This window comes from Motacilla alba, chromosome 11, assembly GCF_015832195.1.
Source record: "Motacilla alba alba isolate MOTALB_02 chromosome 11, Motacilla_alba_V1.0_pri, whole genome shotgun sequence".
Lineage (NCBI taxonomy): Eukaryota > Metazoa > Chordata > Aves > Passeriformes > Motacillidae > Motacilla > Motacilla alba.
The window spans coordinates 14,668,800-14,683,119 of record NC_052026.1 but is presented as its reverse complement, the minus strand read 5'-3'; the positions used below and the strand labels follow the sequence as shown (position 1 = coordinate 14,683,119).

General features: G+C 47.9%; 1 protein-coding gene across 1 annotated transcript; it reads right to left on the bottom strand.

Annotated features, from left to right (window-relative positions):
• Window positions 1-774: 774 nt before the first annotated feature.
• On the bottom strand, window positions 775-13,892 carry DRC7 (dynein regulatory complex subunit 7). The gene is made up of 16 exons (XM_038148086.1): window positions 13,829-13,892; window positions 13,171-13,315; window positions 12,599-12,770; window positions 11,644-11,769; window positions 10,303-10,497; window positions 9,855-9,998; window positions 9,318-9,536; window positions 8,486-8,596; window positions 7,625-7,700; window positions 6,998-7,126; window positions 6,039-6,167; window positions 5,354-5,580; window positions 4,265-4,480; window positions 3,070-3,180; window positions 1,906-2,007; window positions 775-1,214 (listed from the first exon to the last, which is right to left on the bottom strand). Exons 2-16 carry the CDS (start codon window positions 13,302-13,304, stop codon window positions 1,101-1,103), a joined length of 2,205 nt encoding a protein of 734 aa, XP_038004014.1. The 5' UTR covers window positions 13,305-13,315; window positions 13,829-13,892; the 3' UTR covers window positions 775-1,100.
• Window positions 13,893-14,320: the final 428 nt, after the last annotated feature.

Genomic DNA, 14,320 nt, shown 5'->3' with positions numbered 1-14,320 from the left:
CAAGCTCAGGAGCGATGCATGCCGACAAGAGGGAAATCGGGCAAGAATGCCAGGAGGCCTTCGTGGATGGATAAGAAGCTGCTGAGCAACAGAGAAAAAAAAATACGACTGTAGAAAAGAAGACTTTTTTTCTCAGAAAGGAAAAAGAAACCTTCAGGAAGTGGAAACGAGGACAGGTGGCCTTGGAGGACTACGAGGAAATCCCTTGGCCAGGGGGCTTGGTGCTACATGATCTTTAAGGGCCATTCCAACCCTGTAATATTCTGTGATTCTATAATATGCATTTGCTGATGGTTCAGCAGCTGCTGTGTCCCTAATGCCTGTAAAGGGATTTTAAAATTAATTTATTCTGGTGTCTTCTCTGTTATTGAATTAACACAGATGAGTTCATATCCACAGTGTTATATAGGGCAATGTTTTGTCATTACAGGGCTCTAGATCAGGTCAAAGAAATGTTACATTTGTGAACTCACCAGTTCAAAACCTTTGCTTATGAAAAACTGACTTATAAATTCGTTAAAATATTATGTTGGAAAAGAATCAGTGTTCCCAAAAATTCCTGCTCCTGCTGCCAGCAGCTTTGGAGCAGGTTTGGAAGAGAAAAGCCCTGAAAGAATGTGCATGGTCTGTCTCCCTTTCTGAAGTGGATCCTAGGGCTAAGGTCTCATTCAGACTCGAGTCTCAAACATGATGGAGTTTCATGAGGAGACAACTGATGTAACAGCAGATGGGCCTTAGGAAAAAACAGGGAAAAGGTGCAGGTGAATTTGCAGAATGGTGCAAATTCATTAAAATCTCTGCAAATCTGATCATAGTGAAAAGTTTACTGCAGGCAGCTCCAGAAAAGGGATGAAGAAATCAGCCATGCCCAAGGTGCCCAGCCAGGTGAGGATTCTGGAGCAGCACCTCTTCAGGAGAATGGTTTTCTGTTGTGCCAGCTGCTTTCCCTTAGCACAAGAAGGGGGAAATCAGAGGGAAGCTGCAGTGGGACACGGATTAAAGCATTTCACAGAGTAGCTTCAGTGCCAAGTTGCCAGGGGGCTGACTTGTGAACATGCCCTGCTCAGGCAGTCATTCCCAGTCCCTGCACAGGCTCCACTTCACATCGTGGAGTTGGTTGCAGTGTGGTGGGCGACGGATTCATCCTCCCCTCCAGTGTGCTGACTCTCCTTCTCCAAGGAACTCTGGGAGCTCTTCTGCTCCTCTTCCAGCACCTGTGAGGGAACAAGCAACCAGAAGTCAGGGAAATGGAGAGGAAAGCGAGGAGCAAAGGCACAACCCAATGCACAGAGCTGAGAGGAAGGAAACCACAAACTGGAGCTGACTTATTTTTGAGCTGGGGCAAAAAGTTTGAGATGAAGTCTCATGAGAAGAAGAAAACAAGGTGAATCAAAATGTGGAGCAGGAAGAGGCAGCAAATCCAACTGTTTTGCCTCACTAGAGTCAAGAAGCCCTGGAGAACTAAATCATCTGTGATTGGGATAAGGACTAAATTTAACCCTGGGGCTATTTTGTTCTTTGATCTCACATGCTAATTACAAATAAAAATACATGTATCTGTATATATAAGGCATATTTATGGCTCTTTTCAAATACTCCCCCCATAATCCCTATTAGCAACTAATCATTCTTAATTGTTTTCTTTATTAACTAAACAAAACACAGTAATCTTTCTCAGTGGTGCAAGTTTTTCCAGAAAGTCAGGAGGTGACCATAGCACGACCATGTTATATTTCCCTGGGAAAGCAGTTGAAACTGTGCTGACTTACACCATACTGTGATTTGTCCCAATATATTTTAATGATATTAAAAGCTCTTCAGAGATAATTCCTGACAGAGAAAAAGCTGACTCTGGATTTCTCTGAGGGCATGTATTGAATGCTGACATTAATGAAGTTTACCTACCGTGGCTTCATGCTGTTCTTCTCTCTTTGCAGTGCTGTACTTTGAAACTGTCAATTTAATATTGGCTTCTTCATCCTCACGGACCATCAAAATATTTAACATCTTCCAAGAAATCAGAAGAAAGACCCCTCAGCTTTGCCACAAAGTGACTGTACCTTTACAAGCCTGACCTGCTAACAGAGCAGATGCTGCATACAAGAATTGTAGAATGAGATTAAATACAGATCTGTGCAAATATGTCTACGTCCTGCTAGATCAAACTCATAGTCTGATTTTAAATTGCTACTGTGTATGAAATTCTTAAATGTAATTACTGATATTAACTGATAAAGCTTTTCTGGAATCACAGTTTTGGCACTGCTTTAGAAATGGCCCTGACAGCTTTGTCTTATATAGGATATGCAGCACAAGCAATGGGAATATTTTGTCTGTTGATATATCAAGACTGAGAAATTTGGCAAGGTAGTTCATGAGGTCACAGTGAAATAGTTTCAAATTTCTGAGGAAAAAATGTGATTTTTGCAAAGTTGTTCTTAATTACTACTAATATTCTGAGCTAATGAAGTTGAGCATTCCCTCTGCAGCTCCATCAGGGATTTCTGTTCCTCAAAAAACCATTACAAGAAATCCAATAGCTGTGCCTCCATCTGCTAGAATGATTATATTTATCATGAAGTAATTACAAAGAACACGGATCTGTTACACCAGTCAGTGTGACCAGCAGAACGAGCAAAGTGTTTTATGAAGTATTTCCCTACAGCTGCTCATGCAGCAAGTCACTTCAGTATTTTGGATAGGGTTTCCTGGCAATGCCTAGCACCTAGAGATAGCATTACACACAATATCCTTTCTTTTTGGCCTCGTTCCTCGGCAAATGGCAGGTAGGCTTCCAGATGCCCCAATTCATATTTTGTCATTTGTTCTCTGAAACATTTCCTCACAGGGAAGGAAGACTAAGAGCAGGAGCAGGAGAGTGTGTGACTCTCCATAAATATATCACAGGTACATCTTCACTGAACAATGCCTGAGTAGCAAGCATAATAGTTCAGCATGGACACCAGCTTTGTCCTACTTTTATCACAGTTTATGCTGAGGAGGCTTTCAGTCAGCTGAAACTATTTCTACACCTGCTCAGCTCTGACACTGTGGCCACCTCCCTGTTACCTCTGCTTCAGAGTCCCGGACTTGTTGCTTCAGATCCTTCTGTTCTGCTCTCAGCTCCCACAGCAAGTTGTAGAGATGGCGCATGTTCTTGTGTTTCTCTGGGGACCAGGGCTGGAAGCAGATCAGTCAGTGAGAAAAGCAGCACTGCCTGGGTGCACAGATCAGCTACTCTGCTGGCAGAAACTGGCACGATCCAGCCAATAAAGCAGCACTCATTTCCATCACTGAAACATCAAACCCATGGTCAGCATGGGTTTATCAGACTGCATTTTGATTTAGAATCCATCAGTAATGTGAACCAGATGGCACATCCTGCACTTTGCTGATGCTGCTGTTTTACAGTTGGAATGAAATGAGATGAATAGGAATGCATAGAAATAGAGATGAAAAAATGGGATTCCAGCAATGGTATTCTGTATTCTTCCCAGTGGGAAACAGAAATTTTAAAAGCCCTATAACATTAAAAAAAACCCTACTTTGTAATCTGTTTGGTTTTCTGAAGTGTAATTGTACAGCATCACTGCAGAATTTACTGGCAGGCTTCTGCCTCTGGTTACAGACACACTGATGCTGTTAGTGGGGTGACCCCTCACCCCTGATGAGATCATTTGGCTTAATGGCAGCACTCCACTTCTTTTGGAATATCTTTATTTAAGGTTATCTATCTATCTATCTATCTATCTATCTATCTATCTATCTATCTATCTCTCTGCAATGTATTAAGCCTCAGCATCTTGCTCTGCATCTGCGGAGTAAACACTCGGCTATTTAAGCAATGGTAGGACCCAAGAAGTCCACAGCAGAAACACAACCAGAACAAAGAGTGTTTGCCTTTGCTGCTCTGTTCTTGCTCTTTTTGAAGAAGGAACAACAGAGGACATTTCAGCTTCCCTGCCATGACTCTCCAGAACTGAGTCCAACAGCTGCTGAAGCTACATTTTGCAGGATTCCAGGGGATGTGGAGTCTGCCTGATGACCAAATCTGAGAAGATGACCTCAGGCATGGGCAGAGCAGGCCTGCCATGTCACATTATGTCCTGCACTCCCAGTCACTCCCAGCATGGCAGTGCATCTCCTGGGCTGTTGGTGTGGTCAGCCTGGAGCTGTGCAGGTGGAGTAGAGGGGCAGTGTGGAATATGTCATGTCTGTAGTTCTTTCACTGACATTTCACCTTTGTGTCTTGTGATCTTCATACCTGGTATTTGACAGTGTTTTCTCTGCTCAGGAAGATTTCATCTTCTCTCTTCTCCCTCCCTATTACTCTGCAGAAAACCACCTTTGAGGCAATGGTGTCATGAAGCTCAAGGTGGTATGTCAGCTGCATGACATCGTCTATGACCATAAAGACACGTTCCTCTACATCTTCATCAGCAGGCTTTTCTGGATTTCTGTGGAAATACTCCTTGATTTGCTAATGGAGAGCGGGAAAAAAAAGATACAGAAGCAAGTCAGACAACACAAAACTGGCAAATTTACACATTTGGGTAAAACCCCAAGATAAAAATTGTGCTTTTCTGCCTGGACTTGCATCTCTCAGCCAATGGTCCTACTGTTCTTGCCTATGTCTTAAAAAAACCCAACCACAAAGCTGCTTAAAGCAATACAGAAGTTTCCTATTTGTGGAGCAGAGTATGCTTTCCAAACTCCAAGTTAGCTTGGGATGCATCCCTGCCTGAGGGACCTGCAAGGTATTTTGGAGAAAAGCAAAGTTTCCTACATTTTCTAACACAGGAGGAAAAGGTAGCATGTTTGGTGCTGGTCCAAAGACAGGCCACTGCATGGCTCTGTCTTGGCAGGTGAAGTGTCTGAGCCATACATACTGCAAGATGTCAGATTTCCTCCTCCTTCTGTTCAGACCTGACAAGAGGAAGAGTTAGATTGCCTGCCTGTAACAAATCAGAGTGATGGGACAATTCATCAGGAACCTAAAATTATATTAGTTTGGGCTCAGCACACAAAATCCTTTTACTAATTTTGAATCTTGTGAAAATTTTGTTCTGAAATCATAGTCTTTTTTTTTTTCTTTCCTCTGACACACAATTTCCAAGCCTTAGTTTTCTAGTTTAATTCTAGCTGCTCAATACAGTTCCTGACAACTGCTCACACTGTAGCTTTCTGTCAGGGAAGCAACTGTGAGACACAGCAGCTGAACAACGCTTGGATGTCTCATCTGGAGTTTTACCTCAGCCATGCCCACTGAAAATGAACTGAAGCCCCAGGCAGCATGTTTTGCATAGTTTAAATATCACGGTGACACATTTTTCTGTTCCTGCCTTGGCCATACCACTATAGGCCGGGCGTTAGCCTCAGCTGTGACGCCAGCCTTCTCCATTTCCTGCTCTCTCTCGCCAAACTCAATGTGCCGCATGTGCAGGAAGTCCTCCCGCCCCACGAAGTACTCTGTCATCTCAGTAGCAGTTTCAAGACGTTTCCAGAGGCCATCAACTCGTGCCGTGTGGTAAAACTCCACTGTGTGCCCAGTCTCAGGTTCCAGTGATGTGTAGGAGTGAGCTATGGACAAATCACACACATTTTCAGAGTTAGCAACTGTAATACACTGAACACAAGCATGGCCAGGGGAGGTCTCATTTTCTTCAGCTTAGCAGCAGATCTGATGCAGGACTTATCCCCAGCTGCACAACACTGAGAGAACAAATAATCCTAAAGAGAAAGTTTCAGCTTCTATCCATTCTGCTGATAAAAGTAGAAATGCATCACCCTGATGCACATGACAACTATGTATTTTTCTAACACACAGAAAACTATATATGTGGGGGAGCACTGCCCAGGACTGCAAGCCACCAACCCAATTCTCTACTCTTCACTGGAGACCATTTTATTTATCTAGGCAATTTATCCCACAAGTATCCTGTCCCCCCTGCCTTTCAGCAATGGGCTTTTGCCACTGCTAGAAGGGAGTCAAGTGAAATCCCATCAGCTGCATTGGCTGCCCAGATGAGCTGGAATACCTTTAAGAAGGAGGGGGTGTCCTGGCCTGAAATGGTCTGTGATCAGCTGTGTTTGTTTATTCACTTCTCTAAAATACAGCAGATCTTCTCGGTGTTTGAACCATTCCTTCACCTCCAGTTCTTCAGTACCTGGCAGGAGACAAGTCATTTTGCAGCCTTAGGTCACCCTGTTGGAGGTGGCAAAATTCTGATGGGCTCTCAGTGTCTGTGCCAGCACCCTGTGCTCCTGATACAGCCCCAGTGGACACAGTACAACCACTGGAACCGCCCCTGTGCACAGGGGAATTTTGTATGTGAATCCTGATCTACATTTGAGTAGATGAATTATACCCTGAAAGAGTCTCTTCCTCTCCATCAACCACAACTAGAGTAATGAGCTCAGGAGTAGAACATGGCAATGCATAGATAAGAGAAATTCCATCCCAAAAATTTAATGATGGTGTCAGGAGATTGGAGCATCACACTATCCAAGAAGGCTGAGGGCAGGACACTGTATGTCCAGTTAGGAATCTACATGGTTTCTCTAATCAGCTGTTAAAAATAATGTTTTCAACTACAGAGATATCCTCAGGCTGTAGCTGCCCCTTTCTATGGCCCTTTTGACACCAGTGAGGAAATGAAGATAGTGACACTATTGGATCAAATCCAGCCAGCCTTCCACTTCTCTGAAGACTGAAAATCCAAGCAGCTGGCCTGTGACACTGAACAGTTTCACTGGTGTATAAAACAGATTCAAACTCTTGTGAAAACCCCTAGCAATGCTGGAAAGTTCAGGGGCTCCACAGACTAAGCATGATGAAGAGTTTGAGGATAAAGTAAATGATTCCCCCACAAAGCTGAAAGGAAAATGAGAAAGCACAAGAGAGACTGTGGCAGAAAGGGGACCACCTCCCCCTTTCCATCAGCATGGCCCAGGCTGTTTGCTCAGTGGGTGCAGCGTGCTCATTCATCCCTCTTACGGTCTGAGTCTGCGTAGACGGTGAGGCGTTCCACCAGCCCGTCTCCATTTGCATACGCCGCCCATTTCTCCTGCTTTGCTTTCTCGTACAGGATCACCTTCTTCCCCCGGGGAAAGGGATTCTCATATTCTGCAGTGGGCAAGAGAGATGTCAGACAAATTGAATCCCCTGTACTCAGCCCAAGAAAAAAATAATTTAGGAGAGGAAAAAAACCATGGTCTAAGGGACATTATGCATTTATTTATGATGTTCTGCTGGCAATAAAGCTGTTCAGATCCTGCCTGTTGTCCTTTAATGTTATAATGGTATAATAACTCTTTTCTCTCTCCAAACAGGTATTTGATAATGCAGGAGCAGTTCCTTGTGCATAGCAGTAAGAGAAAGACCATCCCAGGCAAAATTCCCAGCTGGCAGGAAAACACAGTGTGGGGTGTGTGTCTGTGGGGGATGAGACAGTGCAGCACTGAGGACAGCCACCTGAACCAGCAGGTGTTGTGGCCCTCATCTATTGTGCTTCACTGTCACTGTTTGACCACCCTGAAGGGAGAACCCAGTGAGACAGACAAATGTCCCAAACCCACTGAAAGGTCAGCTGGGGCAAGCTAAAAGCAAAAGAAAAACACCTACCTCTGCAAGATACCTTAATTTGGGCTACCCATGATAGGGGCATCTCAAAGCTCATGCCTATTTCCTCCTTTTTCTGCTGAAACAGAAGCAGAGATTTGTGCTTTTGGCATCATCTCTTACTGTGCCAGGAGGCATTTTGGTCCTGGTGAACTGCAGTGATGAGAGCTCAGCATATGTGAGGCTGTGTTCTGGTGAGCACCATGGCACAGCTACAACAGCCCATCCCTACTCGAGCCTGATGAAATTATCTTCTCCTGGCTACTGCTCATGCAGGCAGGAATGAATGTGGCAATCATCAAATTATTTTATGTAGACCCTGGAGGACTCTTTGTTCCCTGGTTATGGGTACAGGCTGAGAGAGTAAAAGCAGGAGGGAATTATTATTTGCATTCCTCTGTCCTGCTGTGTGGGTGCAATGTCTGTTTTATCATGCTGTCTTCTCCCAACACATCAACATTCTGTGCTTCTAGTACATGGCATTTTTTCTATTTTAGAGGACACACATTATTTCTGCATTTGGTTGGCAGGTTCACCTTGCAGCCAGGAGGGGAAGGTGACCAGCACAGAAAGAATGTCCACAAAAATCTCATTCTGGATTTTATTTTTTAAAATTATTTCACCCCAAAGGCCAATGTACTGGAGGCTTACAGAGATCCCTAGCCACTTATGACACCTAAAGTACCACTTGGAGTCCTGCTTCAGAAAGCATCAGAACTCTCCTAGCTTGAGAAGGAATCTAAACCTGGCCAGAGTAGAAGAGATGTGACCTGGAGAGGGCAGCAGGCAGACAGATATTCACTATGGACACACTGGTTCCATACAGGGTCCCCAGTGCTCAAGAGCATCACTTGGGTCACTCACCATGTCATCTGTGTCGTTCTTGGGTGACTCTGTGGGCAACTGAGAGGCCTCGTTGCTCTCTGAAAACATAATTTCCCAGCAGAAAGAATCACTCAAGTCAAAGCTGAGATCCTAAGGCATACAGGAAAAACTCTTTTAACTACAGGGCATTGTCAAGGGCCTGACACTAAATTTGACCACTGCATCAATATGTTGTGGTGCTCTGGACCTGCCTGGGTGTCAGAGATTTAGGAACTCTAGAGATCTGGACCTCACAGGGAGGTGAGCTCCTCAAACCCTTGGCTGGCTGGTGGGACCCCAAAGACTGTCCCTGTGCCTAGAGGTTGCAGAACCCCTTCCTCGTGGTGCCTCTTCCTCAGATGAGAGGAAATGGCTGGAAATGCTTCTGCCTCCTTCCTCTGGGCAAGCATGGCCCCAAGGGCAAGCTGATCTAACTCAGACCCTCACCTCCCAGACTTTGTGTCTGCTGGGGGGTAGCTGAGGTGTGGTAAGAGCTGAATCAAGATTTTACCTTCCTTGAGCTATGCCTGACAGACCCAAAACATCCTCTGCCTCAAAAGTTGTTGTTTGAGAGAAGGAGTGCCTAGCCAGCCTTAGAAGCTGAAACTCTTGCACTGTAGGGATTTAACAGATGTGATCTGTATTTGCTAGCTCAGAGTCTGGGATAACCTGGAGTAGTTCCACAGTCTGTGTAATCAGTGCAACATGACCAAAACCAACACAAGGAATGGTTAAGTGGAAACTGGACCACTACTGGTCCTGAACTTCCCCAGAACTCAGGTGAGCCCAGCTGTCCCTCACGTGCCCAGGCAGGGTGCTAAGGGCTCCCCACCTTGCAGCCTCTGCGGCAGTCCTGCATGTTCACCCAGTAGTTCCTGTGGTTCCAGATGCTCTCAATCCCAAGGAAGCACTCATCCGTGGTGCTGTGGTGGTTTCCCGTGAAGGGGTTGATGAAGAAGGTCTCAGGAACCTTCCTCTTCCCAGAGAGAACCAGAACCCAGGCGTGCACCCGTAAGCCATGCAAAGGGTCTCTCTTGGGCTTTTCCACCTCCTGTAGCAGAGGATAGAGCAATAATTATTGCCATTTTACTGACACTTTATTCCAGCCCAAGGGCAATCTTGTCCTTTCCTCTGCCTACTTCTAAAGAACTCCAGGCTCTTACTGCTCTGTAAGAGTGAGGTACATACCCAGCACATGTTCCTGTGCCAGCACACACTGTGCTCCTGGAGGCCAAGTACTCATGGCCATGATCAAGGTCATGTCATACTTCACAGATGAGGGTGTGAGCTCCTCTCTTTGGCCAGCCATTACCTGTGTCTCAGCTCTTCTTCCTGGAGCTCACAGGAAGGTGGACCTTGGCTAACTCACCACGACCACCTCCTCTTCTCTTTTCTCCTCTTGTGTGGATTCAGTTTCTTCCTCCTTCTTGGCCTTCTGCTGAAGCTCAAACTGGCTCTGTGGCTCTAAAGGGTAGATAATCCTATACTTGTTGGGATCCTCCTCTTCTGGTACCTGTAAAAGCAGGGTATTACTGTGAAATCCAGCAGAGATCAAGAGAGGGAAGTAAATGTATGGTTTACAGGTATCCCCCACTTCCCAGCACTTGGCAGTTTGCAATATTGCACCTGGTGAGCAGAAATTGAGTGAAGCCGAATAGGCCTGGTAAGGAGCTGCAGAAAATCACTCAAAAGATTCCTTTGGTGGGTACAGACTGAAACCCAGCTGTTCCCCCTAGCTCAGCTCTGGAGCTCGCTGGACATGAACAGGCTGAGCATGCGTGCTGGACTCCTCTCTGCCCACTCACTGCAGATCTCACCTCTGGGGGCTTCCTGAGCCGTGGGCACAGCTCCTGGGTCTGGTCCAGGGAGCACATCTCGAGGGTGGCATATCCATGTACACAGTAGGCATCGTAGCCAGCTCCCACCAGCAGGGAGCACAGCAGCACAGTGAAGTCAAAGCAGTTCCCTCGCTGGTACTTCAGAATGGTGGTTGGGGAATAGAGAGAGCTGGGCTTGAAGGAGAGAGATCACATCCACAGTGCTTATCTTGTGGAGCTGAAACTTGCACCAGGCAGAGAGCAGGGGAGAGAGGCATTCCCCACATCCCTGGGCTCTCTGCACCCTATGGGAATCTGTTATGTAACATTTCTTTAAAAGCCACTGACTCTAAAACTCCCCTCCAAAGTGATCTGGGGAAACTCTGGCCTCAAATCTGGTGACAAATTTAACCACAGGAAGGGAAGGACATGACAAACTCATCAAACTGCTGAAAACCCAACGCTAATCACAATCCTGGAATGGGATTTCCCTCTATCTCCTGCTGTTCTGTCTACAGGTCTTCCAAGGAAAACACCCATAAGCTAAATTATAGTTCACAGGAGGAAACATACTTCCTTCTGGCCCTCACTGGTGAGAAATAAAAAGTATCACTACACACATGCTGCATACAGAGAGGTTCTAATCCCACTCAGTTCTCACACATCACTTAAGGTGATCAAGGCAGTCTCCACCTGCTAAATGGAGATACCTTCTGTGTAGTCACAAAGTGCCAGAGCTCCTCTAGAGACCCTGGGGCTCTTGGGACAGCCTGTGGCTGGTGTAGATTGTTTAGGTCACTCTGCAGTCCTTGCTAGCAAGGAGTGTGTTCTCTTAGCTGATTCTCATCAAGAACTTGCCCCAGCTCTGGCATCATCCCTTTTTACTAACCTAGAAATCTCCCTTCAGCCATCCCAAAATATCCCCAGATATGGGAACAGAAATGTCAAAAAGTGCCTAAGAACAGGTCACTGAGGTCAAGTATCATCCCCTAGGGTTTATGTGCTCCTGTGTTCCAAGGTTTTCAGAGGGGAGGCTTGTCAGCCACTGCCTCCCACAGTGCTCCAGCTGCTCATCTGGGCGGGCTGAAGGCAGGGTCTGGTCTTGAAGAAATGGTGTTTAATTACTTAAAAGGTACCACACTGCACATGCTCTGGGACTGTGGGTCCAACAGAATGCACAGGGTCTAGGAAAATCAGGGGGCTGCCTAAATAGTGAAGGGATGCTGGAAGTGCCAAAGACCTTTGTGATCCCAGCCACTGGGACTTCCCCACTGTGTCCTGCTGAAAGGCCCTTCTGTCACCTCTGTTACGTCTGTGTTGGGGCTGCAGCCCCTTTCTTACCGGTGTGATTGGGCACTTGAGGGGCTCCATGATGAGGTAGTCACAGACAAAGCTGGCACAGCCTGACCAGTAGTACATGTCTGGGTAAGGCAGCAGGGTTGGCCTCACTGTTGTGCTCACAAACTTCTGTAGAGCAACAAAAGGAGTTTGGTTAGCCAAGAGGCCCCTGGCAGAGTCTCCTCTCCACAGCCGCCCCTGGATGTTGCAGATCAAATTCAGGATCTTTCTACAGCATATCAACAGCATCAATATCCCTTCTCTCCAGTTCCAAGATGGAAATTTCATGGGGCTGGGAGGCTGCCTGCTTGGCTGTGGCTGAAACTTCAACCTCATCTCAGACACTTTCCAGATGTGAGCCAGTTCTTCTCTTCTTTTTCAAGCAAGTCAAATAGCTACTGTCTTTTCTGGCTTTTACATCCTCCAGCATTTTTTCTGCCTTGCATGTTAATGATACAACAAATTTTGGGGAAAGCTGGTACAAAGTAGCAATTCCAGGTGCCTGGGGCAGGGGGAAACATCAGGTCCAGAACTACACAACAGTTGTACAGCTTGGGCCCAGAGAAAACAAAACCAGACCACAAACTTCTAAATTTACTCCTTCCCAGTAACTTGGGTGAAGTTCAGAGTAAGACCTAACTCTGGATCCCTATCTGTGGCTGAGCCTGAGCCTTATCTAGTTCATGTATCTCTTTCCCTTCCCTTTATGTTTCTGTGGTCTTTCCTGTTTCCTAAGCGTCACACTGCAGCCCACATGGCAACACCAATATTTATATGGCTCATGGATTTGGACAGCCAGGGTGTTCCTGGGGTTCTGTGTGCTCGATCAGGGGCTGTGGATTCAGCCAGCAGGTTCACATTCTCTTTAGCCAGGAGGGGCTGCTGTTTTTTCACAGCACTTGGCACTATGGAAGCCAAGTGCTCGCTGTGCTGTGGCCCAGCCCCCCTCACCCCATACCTGCACACCACACTCGTTGAGCGGGTGGAGGAAGAGCGGCTTGCGGTCAGGGCACAGGTGAGAGTACTGCTGGAAGAAATGGTCAGCGAGCTGCAGCAGCTCCTTTTCCTGCTGGGAATTTGTCTTGTACGAAGATGGTAAGTGGGATGTGTCAATGGAGCTCCAGTCAAAACTTGCGTGGCAAGGGGAGGCAGAGAGACACAAGTAATAAGCCAGGAGCAATACAGGTAGGATGATCTGATATCAAACATGGCAGGGCTTCCCTGTTTCACAGGTAAACAATGGGGGCAATATCCAAGGTATGATATTAACATAGCCAAACATCTCTGGAGCAATGGCAAACTGACATACACCCAGAGTCTGGGGGATCTTTTTACAGTGGTGAATGGATGTACAATCAAATGAGTTACCTCGTCTTACTTGCACACCCACACTCTTGGACAAACTCATCAGGCACAAGAAACTCCCATCACCATGCAAGGGGACCACATGTGCCATCCACAAGTGTGCAATCACCCTTTGGGGCCCAAAGGGAACATCTCTGCTTATCCCAGCCATGGGCAGAGACTTACAATTCATCGCTTATGACAGAGGCTTCCTCCACAGCTATATCTGCCTCCAGGTCATCGAGAAAATCACTGATATTCAAAGAGATCGCATCTTCTGGTGTTTGCTCCGCTTCCTCCTTCTCCTCCAGGGCTTCCATTCTGCCTGGCACTACAGGAATGCACACACCAGGGTGAATTCAGGGGTGGGACTCAGCCACACAGGAACAGAGAAGCATTCCCATAGTGGCCGCAGTGCTTAGGTACATGAGGCAGCCAGCGAGGGAGAGCACTGAGTTTGGGCTGGGACAAGCAGTCCAATGTTCGTGGACGCCCTAAGCGGGCGGAGCAGGTAGAGCCTGTTCGGTAGGGCAGAGCACGTCCCCACATTCAGCCCGCGCGCCCCGTGTCCTCCCTCCTGCCGGCTCCGTCAATCGCTGGGCACCGGCCGTGCCCCAGCCCGCGGCCGCGCAGGGGCCTTGGAGGGAGCGGGCCGCTCTGCGGAGCCGGCAGCCCCCAAGGGCGCTGCCCGCCGACTATCGCCGTCGGCGCGGGCGGTGTTTGTGCGCCGTCCCTGCGGTCAGGCTGACCCCGAGCGGGGCGCACAGCGGGCACAGGGAGGCGCAGACCTTGCCCGGGGGCCCCGCACCGCCCGCGGCCCTGCCCCGCCCGGCCGCCCCCTCACCGCGGCTCCAAGGGCAGCGCGGCCGCTCCGGCCCCGCGCGGCTCCGGAGCGCGCACCATGGCAACGCCCGCGGCGCCGGGGACGGGGCCTGAGGCAACCGGGACTGGGCCTGCGGCTCCCCCGCGGCCCGGCCCGGCCGGGACACCCCCGAGGTCCCCCCAGACCTCCCGCCTCAGCCCCCGGGGCTCCCCGGGACCCCCTGCGCTGCCCCAGCCCCGGGCCCTCACCCGGGCCCGCTGGGGGAAGGGACAACGCGGGGCAAAGCAGGGGACAGCGGCCGGCCCCTGCCCGCCACCACCGCTGAGCCGTCGCCCTCCGAGACCTGCTCCAAAACTCACGAGTTTGGCTCTCTTAAAATAAAAGCCACCCGCAGTCATCCTTTGTTGCAGAGGAACTTATCTTATCCAAAAGCTGGCACCAAGGGATGGCAAGACACCTTGTTCTTTTTTTCTTTTTCTTTTCTTTTTCTTCTCCTTTTCCATTTCCTTTTCC

Coding starts and splice junctions, on each gene's coding strand:
- DRC7 (XM_038148086.1), bottom strand. CDS start 13,304: ATGGAAGCCCTGGAGGAGAAGGAGGAAGCGGAGCAAACACCAGAAGAT. Junction 12,771..13,170: donor TCTGTCATAAGCGATGAATT/GTAAGTCTCTGC, acceptor TTGCCACGCAAG/TTTTGACTGGAGCTCCATTG. Junction 5,581..6,038: donor ACACCCCCTCCTTCTTAAAG/GTATTCCAGCTC, acceptor ATTTGTCCATAG/CTCACTCCTACACATCACTG.